Source organism: Carassius gibelio, chromosome A18 (genome assembly GCF_023724105.1).
Source record: "Carassius gibelio isolate Cgi1373 ecotype wild population from Czech Republic chromosome A18, carGib1.2-hapl.c, whole genome shotgun sequence".
Lineage (NCBI taxonomy): Eukaryota > Metazoa > Chordata > Actinopteri > Cypriniformes > Cyprinidae > Carassius > Carassius gibelio.
Genome location: NC_068388.1, coordinates 8613542 through 8631066, shown reverse-complemented (window position 1 = coordinate 8631066; position 17525 = coordinate 8613542). Strand labels below are relative to the sequence as shown.

The window sequence follows — 17525 nt, the reverse complement described above, 5'->3', positions numbered from 1 at the left end:
ATATGATGCATGTTGATTGCATATGATTCCAAAATTGTTCGATTCAAGTGTGTTACGGCAGTGAAATACAAGGATTGTGGATCGTGTTAAGAAAAACCTATCAAATTGAGGATGAATGGGCGGACGTCTGCATTCCACTGATTCAAAGTGAGGTGTAATCCATGGGAGTATGGGTGTATGCAAATGGCAATGCATATCTTGAACGAGTGTCATCTTTTTCCCGCTGTACTGCTTTCGGCCGTTCCTGCACGAGATTGGCTAGTCCCCCCCCCCCAACCCCCCACCAGACGGACGCTTCTCTTTTATCTCAGCGTGGCGCCATCCTCTTGGACAACAAACCCCAGTGATTGATTTCTACTTGATAGGCTCTCATTTCTAAGATTTCATTTATTATGAGAATTTCTAAGGCCGTGCACCCAGCGCTCCCTCCCATCCCCGCGCCTTTCCTTCACCTCCTCCTAATCTCTCTCCCTTCCTCTTTCTCACTCTTTTTTGTATTTTTTTAAATCTTGTTATCGAGGCAGGGCTTTGTTGATGATTTTCGGCTCAGAACTTTCACATTCGCATTCTATCGCATTTGCTCTCGCTCCGCTATCTCTTCGTTGAAGGAGTGTGTATCTGGCAGAGATAGTGTGTCGAATCTCACATTCCTATGGCATCTTTCGCCGTCCCTCCACATCCTCCCGAGTCTGGAGCTGCTGGGGTCACAAAGCGTCAGGGTCTGTCATGTCATGGCTGTGCTTGTTTATTTCTCAGTCTCACTTTCTTCAGAGTTTAATCTGAGACACTGTGAGAAATGAAACGCGTTGTTTTGGTCATATTGTGTGCGTGAGGAGTTTTTGGGAATTTGTAATGTTTAAGACGTTAAGAGAAACTGAATATATGACATCCATGAAACGGTACTGTTCTAACAGATCCTTTCGTATTGATTATCACTTTCAGTTGGCTGTTTTATGTAAATCGTATAATTTGCATCTTTACTGAAACCACCATAACATCTTTTATCTATTTGAATGTTTGAATGATAACTGAAAGAGAAAGGTTAGAAAAAAAAGGATATATGAACAGACATATCACTGTTTCCAGAATTGTTGTTTTTTTTTTGGATGAAAGATTCTTTCCAAAACAGATCAGTTATCACTGTTACAAAGGTTTTAGCTCCTAAATATGATTGAATGAGCCAATGACACAATGAAGCTGTTGTGAAGTAGCCGTTATGTACACACCTTTCTGTTAGACTTCTAAATGACTTACAGTAAATTGACTACAGTGTGCCCAAAAAAACGTTACCTCTAGCTGTTTGAAGATGCCACATGATTTGTTATTTTGTTTCCTAATGCAATGAGAATAAGAAATGTTTAAGTGTGACTGAAGAGTCCAAAATTTTCAGATATCTTAACTAAATATAATTAGGTTAATGAATATTAATTCATATCATGCTTATTATATAGTGTTATAACAGACACTGCCTATTTGGGGTTGGTAGAATATTTTCTTTAATGTAGAGAACGAGTAAAAACAGTAAAATTATGAAATATTATTAGTATTTACATTAACTGTACATGCCATCAATGCTTTGATAAGCCCAGTTTTGCTGTTGACACAAGCAGAACTGTCAAGTCAGATTTTTGTGTAATAAAGAAAAAGAAAAAAGAACATTCGTTAGTTCTAAGTCAGTGCAGAATGACTCCCACTTCCACGATGCCATTGTTCTTTCCATTTTGCATCTCTTGTTATTTTGTGGAACGTCGCCCGAGGACACAAAGGTAGCGGGTGTGGAGTTCAAGACGTTATCATGCACCGTGCGCCTTTTTATCATGTTTTAGAAACAAGCGTCCCAACTAATCCCCCAATAATCTCTCCAGGAGAACTGCTCCGATAAGCCCTGCCACCCACTGCTCTCCAGCCCACTTTTTTGGGGGGAGCCCTGCTCCCCTCCTCTCTGCCATCCCACAAAGGACACGTGAAGGTGAGCTCTCTTCATCTTCTCTCTTTTTTCCTCTCACTTACCAGCGGGTAAACCAATCTCTGGTTTATCTACATCTGTCAGTAGAGTGATCTCAGAGAGTCACTCCTCACTACACATGCTTTTCCTTGAAAGGAATGCTTTAATACCCTTAATTATTGCTCCCTCAATTATCTGCATAGTGATAAAAAGGTAAGCAAGTCAGGCTTCAAATGGGAGTCCAATTGGGAGCATCACACATTGGCACCTGTGGATCTTTCTGAGGACCTTTCCCTGCTCTCCACTCGTAGAAGTTCAGAAATGTAGCGGACTAGGTTTAAACATCAAAAGGCGATGGCTAATGTAGACATAAAAATTGTGCAGAAAATTGAATTTAACAAAACAGGGATGAAGTGTAAAGAGACAAGGTGGCAAACAAGTTTTTACTGTCACTTTTGATCAATTTAAAGCACCCTTACTAAATAAAATTATTTATATACTGTGAAGTACTGATTAATAATTTTTATTTTTTTAACTTTAGATATGCTGAAAGACGTATGGTTAATGTTTGATCGTGATGTACTTGGATTTGCATGCTTTACGGTGGAGAAAACGAGAGAGAGCGAGAGATATGATGAGTGGGGAGTAGAGAGAGGAAACCTTCCTCTATCTCCAAACCTGATCACTGGCAGATCAGGAGCCCACTTTCCAAGAGTGCCTCATTTTCAAATCTCTTATCGCGCCTTTTTAAGTACTCACAGTTTCCTATTTTTACATGTTATTTGCATGCTGCTCATAACACCTGGATGCTGTTTTCTTGGAGGGATGTGTATGTGGTGATGTTCTGCTGTTTGCTTTGAGTTCATAAGTAGGAGTACATATGCATAAGTGCATTTGGTTTGGTTTGGATGTGTGCAAACGAGGCCTGAAAAAAGAGAAGGATGGAGAAAAAAAGTGTGTGAGTGAGGCGGATGAGAGAAGGTTTCTGATTGTTATCGCCTCTTCCTTTTTCTTCTCTGTATTTTTGGAGGATTCACACACTGACCTCTTTGTTTGGGACGGTATGAACCCCTTTTCTATCCCCCCCGCCACCCCCTTTTGGGAAAGAAACCATTTCCTGTGGAAAGGAGGTAGAGAGAGGGATAGGATTGGGAGAAGGAGAAAGCAGGTGGGATGGAAAAGTGAGAAAGGGATGTGTGGAGAGATATGGAGAGGAATAGATAGCAAGAAGGAGATGGAGACAAAGAGCGTGGCGGAGCATGAAAAGAGGGATGTGGACAGATGAGGAGCGGGATAAAAGTGGAGATAGAGGAGAAACAGGAATGGAGGAAGATAACGCTGGAGTAAAAAGCAGGAAAAATAGAAAGAAAGGGAGAAAGTATGTTTCTGAAGAAGCTTACCTTACTGTGAGAGTTAGTTTTAGTCATAGTTCTTCTTATGCCAAATATGTGTTAAATGTAGTCACTATTTAATTGTTTTTTATCTGTTGTAGTCCATTGCACCCTGATTGAAGTTGAGTATAATTTTAATTCACAAAAATAACATTCGAGGTCGATCAGGGCTGTGACTGATAATGTGAAACATGGGAATAACTCAATGGCCCTGCAACAGTTCCAGCAGAATTCATGTAGGATCCAGTGTAATGAATTCAATGCAATTTATAGGGGCCCAGATTTCCTGGTATTGGTCCTGCCGATTATGTTAAAAATGATGAAAACCATTTAAGGCTGACACAGACCCAATTCTTTGTCAGTTGATAATGAATTTCCTGTGTTTTAGAGACGGTTTAGGATGTTACACTACATACAGTGCATTGTAATCGCACATTCTGGCTAGAATGTAGCTTAGGTCAAGTTCATTTTCATGGGTCTCAGTGCGTTTTTTTGGTCCGCACACGATTGTGATTGCTGTATTCACACCTGCCCAAAAGATCCACACCAAGAGGGGAAACAAACTCGACTTTGATTCAGTCAAACCAAACAAGACAGGTGTGAATACACCCTAAGTTAATGTTGTGGATATCACATATTCTCATAGATACAATACCATTCATAAGTTGAGGGATAGTAAGATTTTTTTATTATTTATTACTTAAAGGTGCAATGTGTAATATTTACAATGATCTATTTACAGAAATGCAGTATATATATATATAAATTAAATTGACCCAGGTAAAAAGAGTTCAATTTCAAATAAACACAGTTCTTTTGAACTTTGTTCACCAAAGTATTCTGAAACTATTTCTCTACTTTTTTTTTTTTTTATCCTTGAGCATCAAATCGGTATATTAAAATGATTTCTGACGGATCATGTGACACTGAAGACTGGAGTAATGGTTGCTGATTCACAGAAATAAATAGCATTTTAAAATATGTTAAAATAGATACAGGATGTGATGTGTTTAAACGGGCTAGTTAGCTTGCTAGCAAAACAGTTCTGTGTACTGGTGCTTATGTTTTTCAGCTTGAGCAGATCAATGCCCAGTATTTTGTGAGTGTGTCTGTGTCATATTTGTGCCAAATTATAGCTGTGATTCATATTTTCCATCTCATATTCTTTATTAAGAAGTCAACAAACATTTTTCTTCAGTAATTTCAGTGAATTGAGACAATTAACACTGAGTGGGCGCCTCTGTTAACGAAGGCTGTTTTATGACACATCAGAGCTTTTTTTTCACTTCTTGCAGGTGTTGCATCACATACGACTGCAGGATTACACATGGGAAGACACATACTGTCAAATCTTGAGCAAACACCTGTTAAAACCTTGTTCCATGCTATCATAATGGGCATCGGCTTTAGTGTATTTGCACACTGTTTAATGCCTCAAACATCTACATGTGAAGCATATGGAGTGTGCGTTCCAGAGACGTACAAATGATTTCTAAGAATGTCAAAAAGACCGGCCTGTCCTTTGACTGCCGGCAGATGAGTTCAGTCAATTTGATAGGTTTTAATTGGCTCTGCAAACCTGGATGGATTTGACTCGAGGGGTCATACTGTAGGGTCACTGAGAGATACGGTCCTTTTCTATCTTTAAAGAAGGCGGCGAAATATTTTTTTTTTCTCCACGTAGAAAGGAGATGTGCAAAATGAGAAACGAAAATAGTCCGAGAATCATTTGCATTCAACTTTTATCAGAACGAGAGGAGGGTGTTTTTAAGAATGATAACACTGTGGGCTTGCACACACCAGGCTTGACTGGGGGTGGGTGTGTATAAGGTGTTCTGGTGTGATGGCAGTGCACAAGTGTGTGTTTGTGTGCATGGAAAGGTGCATCTACCTCTTTTCCTGATGGCGTGCATTTGTAAGGAGGAGGGAGGGAGGGAGGGGGCTGGTTAATATCAGACCAAATAATTAGATTCGCTATCAGGGCGACGGCAGCAGTGCGGGGATCAGGCAGATTAAAGCACGGCCGCCGTCATTAATATTCATGAGGAAGCAGGGCTCGGACGAGGGGGCTTAGACTGTTCCTCAAAGCCCCATACTCGGTGGGGCTTAAAGCACCACTCTCAAAGTACCCCTAGTTCCTTGTGCATCAGGGGGTTGGGGGTATATTCACCAGCACCAGGGTTACACTCTAAAACATGTGGCCTTCTTCCTTTATGATAGCCTTCTTTCTATTCTTCACTCTGCTTTTCAACTATTCACACAGAGGTGGCATGACTACATGTTGCCGGCATTTTCAGGCTAGTTACAATAAGAATGCATTTTTTTTTCAAAATGTCAGTGATTTAGCATCTTTAACATTTAGTTTCAACTCGGGTATGATTTACAAATAGCATTGTTATATGATGTTCAGATACATTTAAGCAGGATGCAAAATTGACACAGTGTCACATATGCTCTTCTTGTGGCTGGTAACTTTTAGTAACACTACATGGTTTAAATTGATTTGCAAGAATAGTCTGACCCTCATGTATGTGGCGTGTATAATCAAGTCCGACCATGGAAAATATAGTGGAGACCAATGTTTTTATTATTATTATTATTATCCAGAACATGCTTTTTTTGCATTAAGATTCACAATTAACTATATATATATACACACACACACACTGAAAAATGTTGTTTGATAGCTTGAGATTTTCTCAATTAACTGCGAATTTATTAGACGCAAGTCTGTATTGTCTTTTATTATTTCAGAATAATAAACTAAATCTTTAATATTTTATTCAGTGTTGTTTCTCAAGTAAATTAACCTTGTATCAAGGATTGCACTGTTAAATTCAACCTTAAATACTTACTATGAATAGATTTTTTAGCAGAGCTAAAAGTTAATTTTGGACGATACATTTATGTTGTTTTCTTTGTTGTTCTTCAGTAAAAAGTGCTTCATGTTGTCAAAAAAAATCATGAAATAATAAACATAAACCACCAATCGGTCTAGAGAGTGACACCATGATATTACACAAGACTGCACTGGTTTGTACACAAGGAACGTGCAATTTTCCACATGCTTTCCAAGATAAACATTGATGATGAAATTTCTACCAGTGTTAAGGAAAGTATGAAGATATGCAAGTCACAACTGATGTTTCCTTCTGTAGTAATTCAGATGATCATCCTTACAATTCTTTCAAAAATTATCATTGGAAAAAAACATTGTATTGATGATTTGGAAGAAAATCCTGTGCTGTGATATGACCAAAACTTTGGGCCTCATGAAATATTGTTATTTTTCTGCTAGATCTTGTGGTCCTTTTTTGCCTGAGTGATGTATCTAGTCACCTGTCTTTTATTTAGACATAAAAATAATTACCTGCTCTGATTGTCTTGATTGTTTTGAACTGGTTCTTGTTCACTATTGACCATTTACATCTTCACTTACTCCTTGTTCCCATCTGCACAAGGATCAGTCTGTGTGTCAGTAAGTATGTGTTTAATTAGAGAGCGCGTTTGTCTGGAAGTGTTTTGTCAAAGGCTGCCCTCTCCTTTTGTGAAGCTTAAAGTCGAGTCGTGTTAAATGAGTCTGAAACAAATTAGCAGAAGCACGCAGCACTTATGCCACAGACGGCGCCAGCATTGGGTTTCAAATTAAAACAAAAGGAGCCCTATCTCCTTATCAGCACTGGTTCCCCATGAAATACAATACGGACTGTATCTTCAGGCAAGAACAGACAGAATTAGAAAGAAACCCTTCAGCTGTCCTCCTCTGCGGCCCGTCTCTTTCCCTCATCCTCTCGACTGGTGGCTTTTTATGCTCTTTAACACAGTTGAACTAATGTCTTTTCATTTTCTCCTGGCTTTAAAGTTGATTTGGTAGCATGTCAGGGATAGAAGGACTAGTCTCCCCCAAGGGCAAATCTTTAACTCCGTGAAGGCGAGTGAATGAACGAGTGGGAAGCTTTTCTTGAATATGAGGCTAGTTTTGAAATGCTGCCACCTAGTGGAATGGATCAGTCACTCAATTTTGTGTATTTTAGCCTTTTAAAAAAAACTTTTCAGTTTATATATACAGTCTGTTACCAGAACCTTTATTATGACTTTATTGTCAGTCATTCTGCAGTTCATTGTGAGTGAGAATTACTGTTAAATTAGACGTTGAAACGGGTGTGTTTCCCATTAAACCTATTAACATATGCTACAGCTAAACATTGAAACGATTGTGTGGAAAAGTCCAGGTGTGTTTATTCAGATATTTGCCAGCTTGCCAATACACACTTCCACCTCTGCATACTTTGGTTAGTTTACTGAAAATGTTCCGTTGAAATGAATCTGCTATATCCGCATGATATCCCCTTTCCAACCTCCAGGTTTTCCTGGGGGGTTTCCGTGTTTTTTTTTTTTTTTTGTCTTTTCTTACTCCTTGCATCCTTCTGCCCAGTCCACTATAGTAGGATGATGTGTCTTTATTTTTACCCCATTTAATGTCTTTGTTTAAAAGTGAAATTATAAAAAAATATTTATTGGTCAGCTTTTTGTGTTTCTTTGAACATAACATGAAGCCATTTAAGCTGAAAAAAAAAAAAACTTCACATTGTCTCTCATAGATAAACAGGTGGTTGCCTCTCGGAAAGTACAATTCAAAAGCATTGTTGTAGTGAATGGACCTCAAGCCAAGAAATTAATAGTGGTCAACCAATAATGTGTAACTAGTGTCTAAAGTGTTACCAATACCTAGAAAACACTGTCAGAAATGAGTGTATACTATGCTGTAGAATAAGTATTGTCTGTTTTAAATACAAGACCAATTTAAAAAGCTCTATTTATTCTATTTATACTCTTAAGCTAATGTTAATGTAAAGATAAAACTACTACTTTAAACAATAATATATACAAATCTCAATACAAATACAAATATCTGCTTTAACATCTTAAAATTTTCATTTCAAAATTACATTTTATAAATAACCCCCCCCCCCAAAAAAAAAACATGTATTACAGAAAATATATTTTAGAAATAACATTTTAATTATAAAACTTTTTAACATTTTTTAATGCATTTTAAAAATAGCACTCAAGCAAACTACTTGAATATACTTGTAGTGAAATAGTACTTTTGTATAACCTCTGTGTTAGATCTGCTGGAAGAGTCCTGCTCTAAATCTGTCTGTGTTCCTTTAAAATTGCACGGCTGACTTTGTTTCTCGGCTGACTCTTTCTCCTTGTGTGTTTTTAGAGGCCTGTATTGTCTGTGGAGTGTGAGGAGGTAAACTGCTGGCTCAAAAGGATTCCTGTGACCTCAAGCCCCACTGAGTCAAACTGCATCATCTACAATCAGGGTACAACACCGAAACACTCCCACATGTACCTCTCACATTGACTTCAGTGTGGGATGGAGGGTCTAACAGTGACTGTTTGTTTTACAGGAGGGGCATTATTCTGTAAGCTGACACAGGAACTGTCCAGTGGAGATGCACTTTTGGCAACACTGTCCTGCTCCACCGTGGATCAGTCAGCGGTGTCTCAGGCCCAGAGCGTGCGGGTGAAGGAGGAGCCTGCGTACCCCGCTGCTCTGCACTCTGAGATCCAGCTCCTCCCTCAACAAGCTGGCATGGCTGCCATCTTAGCAACCGCTGTCGTAAATAGTGAGTCACTGCTTGCTGATAAAAGCATTATGTCTATACATTCATGCATGTTTTTGAGCGTGTTTACATCTGTGATTATGAATGATTTTTCCGAAAGATTGTTTTGACATAAAAAGTTCTTACCACAGTTCTGCTTCCACAAAACATACCATGATTACAGTATTTATTTAGATATTCGAATATTGCAATATTTTTTAATACTGTTATAATGGACGTTAACCATGACCATAACATATGGAACCATTGATATACCATGGTATAGGAATATGGTAATTTTCCAGTAGCACAGTGTACGTATGTAAAATACCTTGGTATTCATAAGTTTGAGTTCAGTAAGATACTTTTATTCGGCAAGGATGCATTAAATTGATCAGAAGTTGTAAATCTTTTATAGCAATTTAAAAAGGCTTTACTATTTAAAATGCTAATCTTTTGAACTTTCTTTTCATCAAATAATGATTGTCCACAAAAGTGTCAAGCAGCAAAAACATTTTTTATATATATTAAAACCGCAGTTATTTTCAATTGTAATAATATTTTTACTGTATTTTTAATGCAGCCTACATGTTATACATTCTTACATAATCACTGACTAATGTACTGTACATGAGTTGAGTTTTGTATGTTACTTAAAGTTAATTAAAAGAACTTCTGTACATTTGATTTAACTATTGACTATTGATAAGCTTTAATTATCAAAAATACCTTTTTTTTTCAAGTTCGCAATTCCATAATATTTTAACATGGAAAAAATTACCTGCTTTTTATCTCCAAGTTGCTTGTAATTCATGGTCATCGTCAGTAGGTGGCAGTGTTGTGTCAGTTCCCACAGCTGTGGAGTTCATTGATTTGGTACAGGTTTCTCCACCATAGCTGCTAAACTGGATGATGAGTGGGAGTGGACACGGACATGCCATGATGAAGACATGAATAAACACTGTAAATAAGGCTAAAGCGTAAAACATGATCAGCCCAACTTTGTGCTTCCCACTGCATTAGCTGGGCTCCAAGTAGACAGATAATTGGGATGTGACGGTTGTTGTCTCGTTGTGCCCATTGCTGTGGAGATGATTGAACGATTCTGATGGCCTTCTCTGATTTATAATTGTGTGTGTATTAAGTTTGTGTGTGCTTATCATCCTATATATGATTAAAAGTGTATCACTTAGAATGGGATACATGGGATAAATAACATATTGTCTGTTAACTAACAAAAGCTTTTATTTGTATAATCCATGAATTGTCAGTACACACAAAGCACACAAATATGGAACACCAAGAAATGAGTGGATATCCTTCTCTAAACATCCCCTGTGATAACTCATCGTCCTTTCAAGATATAAATAGTTTGCTAGCATTGTTTTAACTTGTCGTATTTTGTGTGTTTGTACGTGCAGAAGACATTTTCCCTTGCAAAGACTGTGGGATCTGGTACAGAAGTGAGAGGAATCTCCAGGCCCATCTTATGTACTACTGCGCAAGCCGACAGAAGCAGCAGACCTCGGCGTCTCCTCCACAGGACAAGCCTAAAGATTCGTACCCTAACGAGAGGCTGTGTCCATTCCCGCAGTGTAACAAAAGCTGTCCCAGTGCCAGCTCTCTGGAGATCCACATGAGAACACACAGTGGTGAGACACTTTTCTTGTTACAGTTTCTTTTTTTTTCTTGAAATGTGCACGCTTGCATTAGTAACCGTGTTATATCTAATTATCCGGTATGTCTAATTTGTAAGTAAGTATGTCTTTGTCTCTTAATGTGTCTCCAGGAGAGCGTCCGTTTGTGTGTTTGATTTGCCTGTCATCTTTCACCACTAAGGCGAACTGTGAGCGGCACTTGAAGGTTCACACAGACTCGCTGAAGGGTGTGTGTCACGGCTGTGGTTTCATCTCCACAACACGAGACATACTGTATAGCCACCTGGTCACCAGTCACATGGTTTGCCAGCCTGGTTCTCACAGCGAGGTGCACTCACCCAAACTGCCTCTGGCTGCAGGTAACAGCTCTAATATCAGATCGCAAACTTAGTCTTGATGCTGCATATTAGTTCCTTTTTTATGATTATTACTAATACAGCAGTTTGTTTAAATCATGTCAGTAACACAAATACATGTTTAGATATGAGACATTACTTCAAGGCTACATCCTGTCTTTATTATTAATTGTAAGATTTAAAGAAGTCATCCTGTAACTGAATGTCTGTCATTTCATTCTTTGTGACAGGCTTGAGTCCAGGAGACTCTGGCATTGTTCTGAAATGTCAAGTGTGCGGCTACTCTGCCGACACACCTGCCCTACTCCAGCAACATGTCCACACACACCTGGAAGTGAGGGTTCCGGCTGAGAGGAGTCCTGTCCCTCGCCAGAGCAGTCCTCCTTCCTCTGAGCTTCCAGAGCTGCAAGAGACGGAGCCTGCTGCCTGCGTGCCCCGACCAGACTCCAACAGCCCAGGAGCCAATGGGAGCTCAGCCTCTCAAGGCTGCAGTCCGCTCAACCAACTCAATATCAAACAGGAGCCACATTCAGACTACGAAAATGACTCGAAGGAAGAAGAACAGGCAGGTAGTCCTGAAGGAAATGCTGTGGAGGCAAGCTCATCTCAGTCTGCTTCACCTAAGAGCCCCGCGGTTGTGGCGGTTAAGACGGAGCCAGCCAGTCCCACTCCAGGTTCCAGTCCCGTGCACACTGGAATGAGCGGTTCTGTTCTCCCTGGAGGTGCAATGCTTCTACCGCAGTACATGTTCAATTCCGAGGCTGCCATAATGCCACAAGCATCTGAGATCCTGGCTAAGATGTCTGAGATGGTACACAGTAGGCTTAAACAGGGACAGGGACCCTCAGCTGGACAGCAGAGCTTCTATCCACCAGGCTCTCCTGCTAGCGTTCACAAAGGAGCCACTTGCTTTGAATGTGACATCACCTTCAACAACATCAACAACTTCTATGTGCACAAGAGGCTTTACTGCTCCGGCAGGCATCAGCAAGGTGAGGCAGCAGGCCTGATGAAGGAAGGGGGGGTCACAGCAGCTGCTCCTGTTGACGTACACGCTGCTTCACCCCAGGCCAGACCGGTCAGCCGCGCAGCTTCGGCTTCTCCTAGCTACCCTGACCCTGCCCCTGCCCCAGCAGGCACAGCCTTAGAGCCCAAGTTAGAGGAGGTGAAAACTGAGGAAACAGGGAAGAAAGAGACCACCTGCTCATCATCCTCAGAGGGAGAGGGACCTGGAGGAGGGCAGGCCAGTGAGGGTAGCCAAAGTCCCAGTGGCTCCACTGAAGACCCAGACGATGATCTTACTCGCACATTCTGCCAGGCCTGCAACATCCGATTCAGCCGCCACGAGAACTACACTGTCCACAAGCAATTCTACTGCGCCTCAAGACATGATCCCTCCATCCAGCGGCCCAATTCTGGCAAGACCGCCTTCCTTCCCCAACCTATCCGCACACGCAAGCGCAAGAAGATGTATGAGATCCACATGGCTCAAACTGAGGCTTTGGCCAATGCCACCGCTTTGCCGGCAGCAACAAGTCTGGGGGTGAAACAAGAGGGCCCTCCCGTTCCCCGATTGCCCCAAGTATCCACACCAACACGCAGCTCAAGTCCTGAAGATGACGAACCCATCGACTTGAGTAAAAGACCCAGACTTAGAGAAAGCCAGAGAGGGGGCAGTGTTCCCGCTCTGCCCCTTACTGACTACCACAAGTGCACCGCCTGCAGCATTAGCTTCAACAGCATCGAGAACTACCTAGCCCACAAGACCTACTACTGCCCTGCAACCACTCAGAAGCCGCACACTATGGAACAGCTTAACCGGTTGAAGAGACCTGCTTCCACCTCACCAAAGAACCGTTCTGTTGACTTGCACCCTGATCCCAAAGGGCTTCAGACAGGTAAGACCGCAGCGGTTCTGCATCCATCCGCCCTACCTGCCTCTGAATCCACTCCTCCACATGTGCAGGGACCAAAGACCCCCAGCACCTCCCCAGTAGTGTGTCCTTACTGTCCTCCCAACAGACTGCTGACCTGTGATCTGATGGAGCATTTTAAAATGACTCATGGTCTGGTGCTCACACTACAACAACATCTGGAGATGCAGTCCTCTGGAGTCAGTCCTAGTCCTAGCCTTAGCCCACGGGAAGGAGCTCCTCTCACCCCACCTAAAAAACCAAGCCCTCGGCACCATAAGGACAGTGTGAATGGCCGGAGCATCAAGGTGGAAGCAACCTCACCTTCCTCACCTCTGCTTAATGGAAGTCCGCTAGAAACCAAGTCCGTGGGGTCTGGTTCCCCGAAAACCGCAGCCCCTGCCCTCTCCCCTACAGGAGTAACTGTGTCACCTGTGCCTGAAACGTTAAGAGAGGTGAGGCAGATAGGCCATAACCCATTACCCACACTCCTCCCTGAAAAGGCAGGCCTTGCTGTAAGCCATCTCCACACAACTCTGACCATGCCTAAAACACCCCTCGCCGTTCCTCTGCAGAACGGGAACACCCGCTACTGCCGCCTCTGCAACATCAAATTCAGCAGCCTCTCCACATTCATTGCACACAAAAAATACTACTGTTCCTCTCACAGTGCCGAACATGTCAAGTGAGCCCTCTTCCTATTCCATTCTGCCATTCCTTCTTATGCTTAGAAGTGTCAATCATGGCACTGCTGACCTGATCCGGACAGAGCATGATAGTGGGACTGTTACTAGCCAGATATGGACGTCTCCATACCGACCATGTTATCTGGTGTTGTTACTATGGTAACTTATTACACGTTATGGGTCAAGTTTGTATTACACTAAGAGATGAGACTACCTGCACACAGAATGTGCCCCACTGACCTATTCGCTCATCCATGCGGACTCCTTTCATCTGTGAGTTTATAAATCTGCTGATGGAAAGTGACATCTTGCCCTATAATTTGCTTTGAAAATGCTGTTTTAATCAATCCTGTTTTTATGGTCCTTTTAATCAATGATGCCATTGTATATTTGTAAAAGATTGTTTGACTGAGCCAATTTTGTTTTGTTTTAAATTGCTGATTTGGGGTAAATTCTGACCCCTAGTGGAGGTCTTTAGATTCTGCAGATTTTTGTCAATACACTGACTGGTGGGGGAAAAAATGGAGTACAAACTGAGTAACCCAGTTGAAATTGGGGTCACCTGGTTACCAGATCAAGATGAAAGTTTTTGAATGCTAAAAAAAAAAAAAGTGAAGAAACTATTTATCATCGGTCATCCTCATGCATTTCATGCAAGTTAAAAATGCTACCTAGTTTCTTTGAAAGAAATACTTTTTTTTTCATACTGTCAAAAGGAACCATTTCGATCTTTAGTGTGGTGTTTTTCTTGGTTCTTGCATATGTGTCATATTTGAATTTTTCGCATTGATCATTGGGACTTGAGTGGAAATTCTGTAAGTGCTGGTCTATTAAGGTAAAGGATGGCACACATGGCTCCCGGCTCCCAGACAGACAGTTTCCATCAGATGGATGTGCGTTACAGATCTAAGAACTGTCTTGGGATTTTATGGTTTGGATTTCGAACAGTGTAAGGAGTTTGTTATGTCTAGTCACCAGCTCACCTTATCTCTTCCCGAACACAAAACTTTCACTGATTCAAAATCCTTAACCCTTTTGACCTGCTGAAAAAGTGCCATGTGTTCTCTAGACGAACCATCATGGACATGCTGAGAAAGGCATGTTTGTTTTGTCTTTTATTTCTCCTCCTTTTTCTTTTTAACCTTGAAATGAAGTATAACATAGATTAGAATCATATCAATGTCTTGCTCACAGTTGAACGATCTTGAAGGCTACTGAAAGCAAGAGAATTTGAAATTTGAACTCATTGCTCGTATTGCTTCTTTCTTAAACTGGCAACCCAGTGTCGCTCTTGTCTTTCTCTCATTCACTCTGTTTCTCTTTCCCCTTTCAATTGTTCATTCTCAATGCTGACTCAGTGATGTTTTATACTACTTTACATATGCGTGTATGTTGAAAAGAACAGCGTCATGCAATCTATTCCTCTGTGCAGGCTACCTTGGCAAAGCCTTAACAAAGACTCTTGTCAATATGTCTGAAACAACGGGTCACAAAGCTCATCACTCTCCCCTACTAAGTGGACTTTGTGTAAGTTACCAGTGGTGTTTCCCCTTTCCTGTGTTACAAAAAAAGCAACCTCAGTTGTCTCTGCGGTAAGAACAGGAACACGCAGAACCACGTGCAAATGAGAACAGTTTCAATTTCTCTATGCTGTTGTGGGTTTGAAACGGTGCTGCACCCGTCGTGAACTCACACAGAGGCGTTTACAATTCCATGGTTTTATCATTCAGTGAGTGTCGCAAGTCCAAAAGACCAGTGCTGAAAACCTGACCTTTCCAGATCCCTTTTCTATTGCACTGTGTTGTACAAAAATGCTGAATGTTTTAGTTTTAGAAGCTTTTTTGTATGTATTTATGTTTTTACAGCACTTTTCCTTGTCCAAGCCTATCCCCGAAGGACTTACTCATGAATTTAGAACATTCTAAAACAAATAAAAGATAATTAAAATACTTTGTGAATAATTAAAAATGTTGGAAAAATAATGAATGTCAACCTTTCCTTGTTTTTTTTTTTCTTTATTCTCCAGCTACAAAAACTTCCACTACAAACTTGTCCAAACTATGCATGGGAAATAAAGAGTCCAGAAGGACATTCAAAGTGCAAGAGAACTTGTCGTACTTTTCTCTCTAAGTAGTTTGTAGACTGTGATGTGACACACATTCTGCGTTCTGGGAACTTTGCATACTATTGTTTTTTTTGATGTTATGTATTTTTCTCTTTGGTTCAACCATTTGACACACTATGTTTGTATTGGTGGCGTATTTTGCTTTTATGTGTATGAGAGCAATAATCAAAGGGAAAAATCTCCATCAACAGTTGCTTTCTATCAATCTAGTTGTATGGAAAAGAACCGCATAAACATTCTAAAAATCAGCTCTTAATTTTTATTTTTTAAAATATCATTAAAATACAGTTTTTTGTGCCTGCTAACAAGAAACATATCAGTGTTAAAATGATGTTCTGTTTTACACTACAGACAGCTTACAAGCAAATTCATAGGATGAATATTTTTGTACTGTACGCCATGAATTCTCATTTTCCTCCACTCTTTGTCAATTATTGTGTTTTTGGTCAAGCCTTTTTGATTTATAAAAGTATTGCAGTGATGGTATTTTTATGATATGAAGTTGTTGGTGAAACTGTGTGGAGAAAGAAAGAAAGAAAGGCGTGATGTTTAAAAAAAATAAGCTTTAGGGAATAAACCATTCGTTTTAAGATTTGAATAAGGAATAACTTGTGTCCTAAGGCAGCCGAGGGCAATTTTACCTTTCAGTTTTTAATGGTCAGAATGAATGATATTTAATGAAATGGTTTTGTTGAATAGGATTTCAAATCCATTAGGGGTTCTAATGGGCATTATACATCACAAATTGTAGATTCAATTTTCTATTTCTACATAATGATGCACTGTTCCTGCTAGAATTGAGTTATTTAGCATATCCCTGACCTGCAGAGGTAGAGAGGTCTCAAGACAAATGCTCTTCCATGCTGCAGCGCTAATGGAGCTAACAATAGGGTTCAAAGAGGAGCTGTCCTTGACTACTCTTTATTCATGGTAAAACCTTGCTCCTTAACTTTGTGAATGTACAAGGAGGCTTTATTGTTGATAATCCAAATGTAGAACACAACCAAGTCTATAATCACTCATTCTCAAGGGTTAAAATCTTTTGTTCCCACCAGTCACTACCAGAAGTCAAGGGTAGCATTGTTTGCTAACGTCAGTCCATAAAGTGATGCATGTACACTTCCTGAAAATAATTTCCAAAAGGGGTTTTGAAGCAATGCCATAGAGAACCCATTTTTGGTTTCCTCAAATAAACTTTTAGTAAACTTCATAAAAGAAACCCTTTTTTTTTTACTGTGAAGAACATCTTAAAAATGTAAATAACTTTTTCCACTATAAATAATCTTTTGTGTAATGGAAAGATTCCATGGATGTTAAAGACTCATCATGGAACCACAGATGCCTCTTTTAATTGCCTTTTATAAATTTTGAAATAGTATGTAAGAGTTTCAACATTTACTGACTCAAAACATACTGAACTTGATTCTTCAAGCATGTCTATAAAACCTAATTAAAGGGGTTAAAGAATCATGACCCAGAGGTCTCCTCTTTAGGGACAATTACAAGAACCTGACATGTTTTTCCTTGAACCAGTTTTTAAACGCTAATTTAAAATTCAGTTAACATATTCCCCATTTATCGTAGTTTTGACTCATATAGATCTCCCTTGGAACAGAGACAAAGAGTCTACACAGAGTCGGTGCAAAATACACCAATCAATAAAGAAATATGAAAACAAAGCTCACCTGTAGTGAAAGAAAGCAATTTAGCACAGCATGAAACAGACAGTGCTGATTATAATCAAGTTGCTCATGTAATCAAGTGTATGTTCATGAAGGTCAGATTACCTTTAGGTGGTCATAATTCACGCTTTTAGTATCTGGTGGCGCTTATTTG

The 17525-nt window shown here is 40.2% G+C and overlaps 1 protein-coding gene across 1 annotated transcript in view; it reads left to right on the top strand.

The window, feature by feature from the left end:
- The window catches only part of zfpm1 (zinc finger protein, FOG family member 1), a 71223-nt gene extending 55551 nt beyond the window's left edge, over positions 1-15672 (top strand). Inside the window, exons 5-9 of the mRNA XM_052531407.1 lie at positions 8567-8669; positions 8757-8975; positions 10373-10603; positions 10741-10968; positions 11196-15672. Of these exons, the coding sequence (XP_052387367.1) occupies positions 8567-8669; positions 8757-8975; positions 10373-10603; positions 10741-10968; positions 11196-13567 (3153 nt within the window). The 3' untranslated portion in view covers positions 13568-15672. The remainder of the gene's footprint in view (positions 1-8566; positions 8670-8756; positions 8976-10372; positions 10604-10740; positions 10969-11195) is intronic.
- The last annotated feature ends 1853 nt before the right edge of the window (positions 15673-17525 follow it).